This window comes from Dipteris shenzhenensis, chromosome 24 (assembly GCF_047967505.1).
Source record: "Dipteris shenzhenensis isolate YYH24624 ecotype China chromosome 24, Dip_SZ_1.0, whole genome shotgun sequence".
Lineage (NCBI taxonomy): Eukaryota > Viridiplantae > Streptophyta > Polypodiopsida > Gleicheniales > Dipteridaceae > Dipteris > Dipteris shenzhenensis.
The window spans coordinates 23,382,276-23,394,424 of NC_141619.1; the positions used below are offsets into that span (position 1 = coordinate 23,382,276).

Consider the following 12,149-nt stretch of genomic DNA (forward strand, 5'->3'; position numbering starts at 1 on the left):
GCATCCATCAAGATGCCTCCTGTCTGAGTGATGTCATAGAATATCATACCATCACCCGAAGGCACGTCTAAATCATCTGAATCATCATCGTCCCCACTACCACCCCTCCCAAAGCACTGTGCCATGCATCCCCCACTGCTCTCCCTGCTACTATGCCTGCTACCTGTCGTGTCGAGCTCGTACGCTAGCCACTCATAGCTGGAGACTGCACGGGACTACGCTGACCACTCATAGTTGGAGAACCGAGTCTGGAGTACGTCGATGGCTCTGCGAGATAGAAGGACCTCCTGACGGCATGGGGGAAGGGGCATAAGACGGCATGGCAGAAGGGGCATAAGACGGCATGGGGGAAGGGGCATAAGACGGCATGGGAGATGGGCCTGCGATGTGTAGCCGGCTAGGCTGTGCTGACTCCGCTGGGGTGATCTCAACTGGTGTGGGGTGGTTTGGAGTCTGTAGTGCCGACTCCTGGGGGGTGTTTAGAGTACCCGTCATATACCCGTATAACTCCGCAGGACTAGGAGGGTGCCCTAAAAGGTTATATAAGTCCTTCCAAATAGAATCTCGAGGATTAGGTGAGCTAGAAGCGCTTCCTGGCCACATGTTGAATTGGAAAAAAGGAAAAAAATCTATTACTGATGAGCTGAGAAGAAAGGGGAAGGGAAGAGAGGATTACTGTTGGAGTGCATCTATAGACGCGTCTGATTAGCGCGTCTATTTTCGCGCATAACAGCGCGTCTATAGACGCGGCTGTTTGTGTCTGCAAACAGGCTAGACGCGCATCTAGACGTGCCTGTAGATGCGATTTTAGATGCGCTCTGAGACGCGCCTATAGACGCGCTCCGATAGACGGACTTTTCTAAAAAGTAGAAAAGGACATTGCGCCCGACACACAAACGTGACACTGATACCCAGATCATGCATTTTTTGGATACGAGAAAGTACAAATCCAAAGAGAGCAAACTTCCAAAAAAGATCAACTACAAAAAGACTTACCTTGGATAGAGGTATGGAAGGTTCTTCTCCTTTTTCAAAGTTGCTTCTCCTCCTTGTTCGCCCTCCTCTCTTTTAAGCTTGGAAGTAAGTGTGGGTGCCTTCCTCTTAAGTGTAAGCTTGGAAGTAGAGTGGGAGCCTTCCTCTTAAGCATCGAAACTGTGGATCTGCTAATAAGGAAGCAAGCAAGCCGTGAAGTATAAGTAAACAATAGGTATGAAGGAAAACATATTAAAGGGCTTTAGAATGGGAGGAATCCAAACGACTATGTTTTTTTGGAGTCTAGAGATGGAGTAGCAATTTTTATCTAGATTGATTGTGGGGGTCATTAGAGTGCCACCATGGTCTTGAAACTGTGAACAATAGCTCACGTAGTGTAATTTTGAATGATTACTTGGTTGCATGTATGCGCAAAAAAAAAATTGGATGTTTTTTAATAAATTGTTATATCCTATACTCTTCAAGATCCATGCTTCACATGTAAGATAGCACTTGACAATCTCGTTCCGAATCTCTAAAAAATATTTTTGGGGTCTCATGTTCAAGTATGGAATGTGTACTACAACTTCAAGAGAAACTCCGTTGAGCAATGCATAAGTTATGGGTCAGTCAAGACACCAATGTACAGAAAGTGCCCTGAACCTCACCAAGAATGGCTACACCCAGCAAACATTGACCCCAAAGAAAGTGAGGGAAATATCGATGAAGACTTTGAGTAGATTTTATAACACTTGTGATGACACGTGCCATTCTAGGAAAAGTCTTGAAAAAAGAGGATCAGACAGACTCTCTAACAGTTAGAGTAAGACTATAACATAGTAGTTTGAGTTGGGATCGTATGGGCATGTATTCGTCACATAAGAAAACATGAGAAGTGGAGAAGGCAACTAAAGACAAATCATTGGCATCATGGTCCATGGATTTCCTTGTTATAATTAGAAATCAACATAATAAACCAATTGGGACTCCTTGTAGCTAGAACCCTTGCACATGTCCTTACTCAACTCTAGCACCTTGACATGTCACAAGGGTTATTTTAATCTAAGTGCATATGCAAGGCAAGTAGTGTATGTCATGGCCAATGTACGCTATCCCATGCTGATCTCTTTGCCTTAGGACATGTGTTCCCACAAGTAGCTTTGTATTCTAAGTGATTTTGCCATTTTGATAATTAGTACAAAAAACTATGACTTGTGTCTAAAAAAGTGTGGAGTAAATTGGAGCTGAGTGTAGATAATTCATTCTCTTTTTGTCCAAAGCACAGAAAATACAATTTTGGAGTCATGGGGTTGGTGGAATTCTTCCAAGTTCAAGAAGGGAGAAAGGACCCATGAATGAGATCTTTTGGAGTTAGAAATTATGGGGATAACTAATTTAGCCATGAACATTAAACGAGGTGGGGTGGGGGGGGGACATTGAACCTAATTGATGATGTAGAGTGAAGCAAACTACAAGTTAGCAAAGCAATAGTGAAGCTCCACCAGATTTGGAGTGGGTGGGAGTCCCCAATATTGATCTTGTACATGGCATGGTGTATAAGGGGTGTATAGATAAAAAGCTAATTAGCAAGCTTGTGAAAGTTGTAAGAGCTCTCAAAAGAGTGTAAAGTCAAGGTTATTAGTCGATAATGGCCACCTTCACGTCAATAGCCATGTTTCTGGTCTCCTCGTGCTTGCCCTCCCTGTTTATCCTTCTCATAATCGTACCCCGCACTGCCTTCCCCAGCGAGCTGCCTCATCTGCAGCACCTCAATTACACTTTCCATGTATCCATTACTTCTCCATTCGTTGGCTTGCCAGCTGCTGCTGCTCCAGCAATCTATATTAGCTCTTGTCTTTCGCTGCTCATATTGGTTTGATCCCGCTTTCTCAGCTCCAAACATTGTTTTGCTCATGACTGCAGGTCCAATACACCACCTTCTCTCGCCTTTGCCATACCAAGCCGATCGTCACTGTGAACGATCAGTTCCCCGGACCGATCCTGTACGCCCGAGAAGGAGATCGTGTCATCGTGAACGTGAGCAACCATCTTCCAGACAAGAACATCACGATCCACTGGTGAGCCTTCGATCACAGTCTAGACGATCAGCTTCATGATGAGGGATTGCCAAACTCCGCATTGTGAGTTCTAACAGCGATTTGTCGGCTGGTTGGTTGGTTGCTTTGCTGTGATAGGCACGGTGTTCGACAGCTCCGAACAGGGTGGTTTGACGGACCTGCCTACATAACGCAGTGCCCGATTCAGCCCAACCACAGCTACGTTTACAATTTCACAGTAACGGGGCAACGAGGCACTCTGTTTTGGCACGCCCACATCTCTTGGATGCGCGCTACCGTCCACGGGGCTATCATCATCTTGCCGAAGCACCACCACCACCGAAAATACTACCCGTTTCCTCGACCTGCCAGAGAAATTCCTATCGTTCTTGGTAATCAACTAAAATAATGGGTTCATTAGTCTCTTGCGAGTACGTTAATAGATTGGCTAACGTACCATAACAACCTGTACTTTCACCCTGTATACTTTAGGAGAGTGGTGGAATTCAGACGTGGAAGCTGTGCTGAAGCAAGCTCTTAGAACCGGAGCAGGCCCCAATGTTTCGGACGCCTACACCATCAACGGCCAGCCAGGAGCTCTCTATAACTGCTCAGCTAAAGGTGATGGTTGTTAGCTCCTGCAACACCTGTGTCTAACATGACGGAATCGCAAACGATTGACTGCTTGCAACTAGCTCGCAATTCGTATTTGTGCATGCGAAGCCGATCACTTAGTTTTGACAATTTGTTAATTGTTGTATGTGGGGAAAGCCCGTGAGTAGAAGGTATTTCATCATGCCTAGCTCCCATTCGCCATCCATCCACACATGTTCGCGTAGCAATACACTATAGTGCTTTCAGCACCTGTGAATCGAACGATGTATCCACATCCTTACTTGTTTATATATTGGTCTCCTCCTTCAGATATGTTTACGCTTTCAGTCGTGAGAAACGAGACCTACCTGCTTCGAATCGTCAATGCCGGACTCAACGACGAGCTCTTCTTCAGCATCGCAAACCATACACTCACGGTTGTGGAGATCGACGCATGTTACACCAAGCCTTTCAGGACTGATACCATTCTCATCGCACCTGGACAGACCACCAACGTCCTCCTTAATGCCGACCAGCGGGCAGGAAGCTACATAATCGCAGCCAGGGCCTATGATTCAGCTGGTCCGACCGTCCCCTTTGATAACACCACCGCTACGGGGATTCTGGACTACTCCGATGGAGCCAAGTCTGGAGCTGCAACACCCATCATGCCGCATCTTCCTCCCTTCAACGATACAAACCTGGCCAACAACTTCAGCAAGAGCCTCAAGAGCCTCAACTCCAAGGACTATCCATCCAAAGTGCCTCGCAAGGTCAATAGGCACTTGTTTTTCACAGTTGGATTAGCGAGAAAACAGTGTTCCCCTGGCCAGCTGTGTCAAGGACCTTCCGGAGGCAACTTCTCAGCCGCTGTCAGCAATATTTCCTTCGTTCTCCCCAGGATCGCTCTGCTACAAGCGTATTACTTCAACAAGGCTTCTAGAGTTTTCACTACCGATTTCCCTGATAATCCACTCGTACCCTTCAACTACACGGGGCCCCAACCCAAGAATCTGGCACCCCACACGGGCACCAAGCTCAGCCGAATTTCTTTTAATTCTAGCGTACAACTCATTCTTCAGGGCACAAGCATCCTTACGACAGAGAGCCACCCGATCCATCTTCATGGCTATAACTTCTTTGTGGTAGGGCAAGGCGTAGGCAATTACAACCAAACGGTGGACCCTAAAAGCTTTAACTTGGTAGACCCTCCCGAGCGAAACACTGTGGGTGTCCCCAAAGGGGGATGGGTGGCACTCCGCTTCCAAGCTGACAATCCAGGTAGATTACTTTGCTTCTTGCTTACAATATAATAAGTGAGCTGCGCACGCTGCACCTAATTCTTTTGAACGGGTATAATCGTGTTGTGCTGAGCTTTCGCTGCAGGAGTCTGGTTCTTGCACTGCCATCTGGAAATTCACACGACCTGGGGCCTGGATACGGCTTTTCTTGTCGAGAACGGAGTTGGACCGCGTCAATCCCTTCGACCCCCTCCTGCTGATCTACCCTCTTGTTGATGAGCAGGTTATACACATGAATCCACTACTGATTAGACCACTCCCCCGGCTTGCAAATCATCTACTCTCTCGTTGAATGAGTGGGTAAATTTTGCATTTGGTACATCAGCTTACTGATCTAACCAGTCTTGATGGATCATGTGCGGTGTAGGGTGTATCTGGTGGAGATCCATTTTTGTTCAAGACCCATCGAGTCTTTGATAGAGTCACTCGAATTTTGGATTGTGATATTCTTGGTACATTATCATGATTGAATAACAATAGAGCATTACACCTTCCCTACATTTCAATATGTTTTCGTGAACCTTATTTGTACTTCAAATCTCATATTTGTGGGGGCCAAGGGGTCCTTTTGGTGACCTCAACCGATTTAAACATTTCCATTCTCCACACAATAATAGCATTTGTCATGTAATGAACCAAAAGTCTTTAAAAAGAAAACAAAGTCTCATGGACATGGAATAATATACAATGAGTTAAGTTACATCAACTTGTAGCAAGACTTCCTCTATTGTTCTAGAGCTAACTTCTTTACTATGAGTTAGAAATGCTAATGCAGCATCCTTATTGCTACGGTAGATTCTTAGAGCCAGTCAATAATGATAAGAGAATCTCTTAGAGTGACAAAATCTCAAGAAGATGCTAGACTATGTATAACATAAAACTCATTCCCTTCCTACTCATATGATAAAACTTTCAATCATAGTTAGAACAAGATGGGCCTCAAGCCAATACTTTGTGCTTTCCCCTCAACTTATGAATCAAAAGAATCCCCTAGTTGTAGGCTTTATAACCCATGCTATATTGGGAAGCTTGTTGCGTGTGGGGTCCCATGTGTGCAACAAGTGCCCAAAGTCCAAAAGAGTTATCTTGTAAAACTAAATTAGAGACTTGAGGAACTCTACAAATCACCATACGACCATACAAAAGAGCATTAAGATGTCCACTCGAGAGTATATATAATCTCTCCCTCTAGATGGGTCACTCATGCTTCCCCATATAGAGTATCAATAATATTTCATCAAGTACCTTAAGCCAAAAATATCTTTCCCTCTATATGAGTGACTCATTTATCCCTATAACAAGTGCTTATTTCATTAATTTTGGACTCATATGTCTACTCTTGGACTAATCCCAAAAATCCTTTCCAAATGAAAAGTTTACTTTATGAAAATATCATTCGAGAATCAAAAGTTTACTTTTTGGCATTATCATTTCCACATAATAAATTTCACAATCTGTCTCTATAATGGTACAGTACTAATGCAAAAACTTCGATTAAATCCTACTTTTGTACTTCTTGTTTTTAACAATCCTATTCATGTTTTAAAAAAATCATGAGTTATTAATTTAAATCCATAAAAAATCACTTTCAAAATACATACTTATTAATATAATTTAATCCAAAAGAATGCACTTAAAATTTGATATAGAAAACAATAACACCCTTGAAGTCCCAAAAAAATTAAAGGTTAAAAAAGACAAGAGGCATGGAAGACTCTTTAAATGTGGTCCAAAAATAGTAATAGCTATGCTTGCAATTTTACATTGTAATATGTTTACAGGAAATATTGCTCTCCATGAGTCTTTGTACAAAGGAGTCTAACACGCAGCCTTTTCAATAACTCAATCTTGCCTTTACAAATGTGTTAAGTATAAATAGGCAACTTGTTTGTTTGAATGTCCGATTCATTGTCACTTGTTGCTTGGATGCCATCCTCATCCAATCTCATTTGAAGACCCATCATCTGGAGTCTTTATTGATGCTTGAATGGTATTGTCATGGGCATTCTTCATTTGCACTATCTCCTTCTACTTCCTCCTTAGCGAGCATCTTCAAAAACTCTGTAATGTGCGAAATAATGGGTAGCGGTATTCTTATTTTTCTTCTACGTCATATCCCATGTGCTTCCTTGTTTTCTTTGTCCTTGATTTCCAGGATACTATGACCATCTTTGTGGAAAGCTCTAAAATTGCTTCATGGTTTGGAACCCATTCCTTTTTCAAACAACCAATATATTGTGTATTGTTATCATGGTTTCCTTCCTACCCCTTGTCTCATACCATAGTGCTATAAATGTTGCAACTTTTCCCTTGTCATCCATGCTAACATCAGCCACTTTTGCAACCCAAAACTTAACATTCTCATGCTCATCGTTCGATGGTCGAACTACAACAAAACAGTGGATGTCTATGTCTACTTCTAGCATAAAGTCTCTCTTCCTTGGACCATAATATGGACGTAGGAGTAGCGAATCAAACTCATTTTCAAAGGCATCAAACGATGGTCGCAAGTCATTACCAACATTTGGCCTTAGCATCATCTACTCACATTTTCTCAAGGTCCTTTATCAATTGATAGGTCTTCTTAATTACAATAATAGTGTGTTCCTTCCAAGAGGGCTTCCAATCAGGAAATCTACGGAGCATTTCCTCTTTATATGTAATAAAAGAGTTTAAGCCTTCTATTTCACCTTTAGATTTCTCACTGAATTCTTTTATAGGAGCCCATACTGGATGCATTTCTTTGCTCGGGATTGAAGTTAAGAGACAGTAATGTTCTACGGGTTCCCATGTTGTATCATGAGTATAGTGTCGCCACTGCATCACTGGTTTTTCATCCTTTAAGAAAAAGCAAAAGTACTGTGGAGCGCTATGACCAATTAGGGCATCACCACCTTTTCATATGAAAGGTAGAATAAAGCTCTTGCAATCATACATCCTTTCAACCATGGAGCATATTGTACCTTCCTTGTGGCCACCAACTTGCCTCCCACATTTTATTATCAAGTCATCCATTGTCTCCATGTCCTTGTGTTTTAGCTCTCTTGAGACTGTGCTAAAAACCTGATCAATATCCTCATGTGTGTGTCCAACTAACAAAAACCCAACTTCAATCTCATTGAAGATTCAATGAGTGATTAGCATTGAGCAAAATGCAAAAAAGAGTACATTATTATTCTCTCCTGTGCAATTGTTTGCCTATATTCTCAAATTTGCTGCTAGGTGGCATTTTTCTGCATGTACACTATGAATTGCCTTCATAATTGACGTTACAAGTCGATTGCTATCATGTAGATGCAACGAATCAATCCATATGTCTACAGAAAACTTAAATCCATGCACTAACACTCCACATAGATGTGTCTTCAAAAAATATTTTTCTTGTAGCTTAGGTGCAGTATTAATGAATCGAGGTAATGTTGTTGTGTTCTGATCCATACCATCTACAATAACGCACATGTACTCATTTGGATGAGAAATAGCTTGCTCCTTCCAAAATGCATATTTTAGTCGAATGCCAAACCAGTCCATGATGAAATTCTCTCTTTGTTCTTAAGACATTGCACTCTCAAGTGCTCACTTTAGATCATCACAATCAGTACACTTTGACATTTTTTGCCTTTTTGGGATTTTAACATGTACAAAATTGTGAAAAGATGTCGGAGCATGCCCTCTTTGCCTCTGTGTTTCTCCAATAGACTTAAACACTTCTTTTTTTATCAAACCTATTGGAAGATGCATTTCAGATAGGTGGGGTTGAGGTAAAGCAATTTCATGAATGTAGGCTTTTAAAATTGCTATTGCTGAGACCATTGAGGCTCTTGTTTTGGGCCTTCTTGTGTTTCCATGAATGTTAAACTTTACTCCATACTTTGCTTTGTTTGCCAAATCCCAGTATGTGCCATGTGATAATCCTATGGTAATGCGATATGCATTATTGCAAATACTTTTTCCATTTATACGAGGCTTTATCTGTTGTTCGAAACTTGGCTTTTTCATGTCATTTACCAGAAAGCAAGAGAGCCTCGTAAGTAGGTACTCATTTCTTTTGCTCCCTCTTCTTTGCCACACCTGTTCTCTACATCCCTTGATGCCAATATGTTAAGAGAATGTATACAACTTCGCTTGCAACATGTAGATCGCATTGCTTTTAGTAGTTAATCTTCATTCATTAATCTATTCTCTTTGGTTGCTTTTATACATCTTCCTGGACTCGCTTTCTTTTCATGCATATGTATGTCCATGTCTTCTGTACATTTGTATACTTCTCCCTGTCAAATTTATTTGTCACTTTATTTTCATGGGATGTTGCATCCTTGATCTTATTACAATCAAAATCAAATATCGAATAGTCCTTTGTTGGTTTCTTTTGCACATCCAAGTTTTTGGAAATCGTACACTTCTCCCAGTTGAATTTATTTATCACCGTGTTTTCATGGGATGTTGCATCGTTTATCTTATCACTATCAAAGTCAAATACCAAATAGTCCTTTGTTGATTTCATCTGTCTTTGAAGTAATCTTCGAACCATTTGAGTCCATATCCATGTCGTCCATGTTTGATAAGCCAACACTTTCAAACTCTTTGTGCTCCTTGATAATGTGTATGAATTCTGAGAGTGCTCTCAACGGAAGCAAGAACGGAAGAGGGAGAGAGAGAAACAGAGAGCCACACAAGTTTTGGTGGGTGCAGGACACCCTAATCTTCTTTTTCATTCATTTATATATGTGTTTGAGTATTGTACATAACCAGGGTAAAGGCACAGTGACCTTTAACCCCCACAACCTCCCACTTAAAGGACAATGTGCCTTTAAGGGAGAACAACTGGTGAGCATACTATCCAATGCCCATCAATACATGACAATACTCAAACCGCTAACTAGGTAGACTCTTCGTCAGCATATCTACAGGGTTATCATCTGTATGGATCTTGACAAGCTCTATGCGCTTGTCCTCAAGTACCTCCCTGATGAAATGGTACCTGACCTCAATGTGTTTGGTCTTTGCATGAAAGATTGGATTCCGTGCTAGCTGAATAGCACTCATGGAATCATTATGCAATGTCGGTACACCTGTATGAATCCCCAAATCTCCCACTAGCCGATCAAGCCATATAGCCTCCTTGCAACCCTTTGTGGCTGCAACATACTCAGCGTCTATGGTAGACAAAGCAACGCACTTCTGTGTGTGAGACATCCACGACACTGTACCACCTGCAAAGGTAAACACATAACCAGAAGTGGACCTCCTATTATCCACATGCCCTGCATAGTTTGAATCTGTGTACCCAAGTACACGCATGTCTCCTTTACCAAAGCAGATGCACATCTCCTTGGTACCCTTCATGTACCTCATGATGCACTTAACTGCCTCCCAATGCCTCTTTCCTAGATTAGCCATATACCGGCTAACAACTCCCACTGCAAATGCAATGTTTGGTCTAGTAGCTATCATAGCATACATAAGACTCCCAACTGCTGATGCATAAGGAACCTTGGCCATCATGGCCCTTTCCTCATATGATTTGGGACTATCTGTATGACTCAGTTTCACATATGGAGGTAATGGAGTACTCACTGCCTCCCCCCCCTCCATATTGAAATACTGCAATACTTTTGTAACATACTCTTTTTGTGCAAGCCAAAGGAGTTTCCTACTCCAATCACGCGTGATGCGCATACCAAGAATATGACCTGCAAATCCCAAATCCTTCATATCAAAGGCCTCATGCAACTTGACCTTTAATGCGTCTAACTCATAAGTATTTTTGCTAGCTAATAGCATATCATCCACATATAGTGCCAAGATTATCAGGCTATTATCCTAATTAGCCCTTTTAGTGTAGAGGCAATGATCAATTTCACTCCTTCTAAAACCCTGGGACTGAATGAAAGCATCAAAATTTTGATACCATTCTCTAGGCGCTTGCTTAAGACCTTAGAGACTCTTCTTCAGCTTGCAAACTAAATGCTCTTTGCCCTTTTCTTCAAAGCCTTCCAGCTGCACCATGTAAATTTCCTCATGCAAATCCCCATGCAAGAAAGCTGTCTTGACATCCATCTGCATAAGCTCCATATCCTCTGATGCCACTAGTCCAAGCATGCATCTAAGTGTGGTCATCTTCACAACCGGAGAGAATATCTCATGAATGTCCACACCCTTCTCTTGCTTGAACCCTTTGGTGACCGGGCCTCATACCTAGGCACATCATCACCTATGACCTTCATTTTGTAGACCCATTTACATGGCAATGCTTTCTTTCCATGTGGCAAAGAAACCAAGTCCCAAGTCTTATTCTTCATAAGTGAACTCATCTTTGATTGCATAGCATACTCCCACTTGCATTGATCCTCGTGCATCATAGCCTCTCTGTAGCAAGAAGGCTCCCTGCAATCAATAAGCATCACATAGTCTACCCCTGGAACAAACCTATTAGGCGGTCTAGACACTCTAGATGATCTTCTCAAGGGCATTTCAGCTTGCTGTCCCACCTGCATATCAGCCACATTTGGCTCATCATTTCCACCAATAGATATCCATCATCTACCCTTGATTGTATACCTGTGGGAGTACATTTCTTGCACATTTGGTGCATGGACAGCTTGCTGTCTATCAACATATGCAGGTGGATTCACATCCTGGAAAGTGATTCTCCTCATTTCCACATCCCTCATGGGTGCCTTATGAATCTTCTTCTCATTGAAGACTACATCATGGCTGCGTATGATCTTCTTTGCTTCTAGATCCTAGAGACGATAGCCCATCTCTCCACTTTCACCATAACCCCAGAAAGATGCATTTCCTAGACTTAGGATCTAGCTTCTTTTGAAGCTCTTTTGGCACATGTGCATATGCCTCACACCTAAATATACGCAAATGAGAGTAAGAGGGCTTCTTGCCACTCCATGCCTCTTCAGGAATACCACCATCCAAACTCTTACTAGGTGATCTATTGATCACATGCACTGCCGTCTTCATTGCCTCAGTTCAAAAACCACTAGAAAGACTTGCATTGGAAAGCATGCATTGCAACCTTTCTTGAATAGTATGGTTCATCTTTTCTGCAACTGGATTTTGCTCTAGAGTACGAGGGGATGTGAGCTCCCTCTTAATCCCACGTGTATCACAGAAATGCTGAAAGTCATTAGAGAGATACTCTCCACCATTGTCAGTCTGTAGGCATTTAAGTATTCTACCTGACTGATTCTCAACCAAGGCCAGCCAT

At 42.2% G+C, this 12,149-nt stretch overlaps 1 protein-coding gene across 2 annotated transcripts; it reads left to right on the forward strand.

Moving 5' to 3' along the window:
* Positions 1 to 2,623: 2,623 nt before the first annotated feature.
* Positions 2,624 to 5,318, forward strand: LOC147886391 (laccase-4-like). Of its 2 annotated transcripts, none has more exons than XM_087395593.1 (6): positions 2,624 to 2,758; positions 2,896 to 3,050; positions 3,168 to 3,421; positions 3,522 to 3,650; positions 3,954 to 4,904; positions 5,010 to 5,318. In XM_087395593.1, exons 1-6 carry the CDS (start codon positions 2,645 to 2,647, stop codon positions 5,138 to 5,140), a joined length of 1,734 nt encoding a protein of 577 aa, XP_087251719.1. In that variant the 5' UTR covers positions 2,624 to 2,644; the 3' UTR covers positions 5,141 to 5,318. The 2 variants fall into 2 exon arrangements, with proteins under 2 accessions (XP_087251719.1, XP_087251720.1); XM_087395594.1 differs by having other exon boundaries at positions 3,525 to 3,650.
* Positions 5,319 to 12,149: the final 6,831 nt, after the last annotated feature.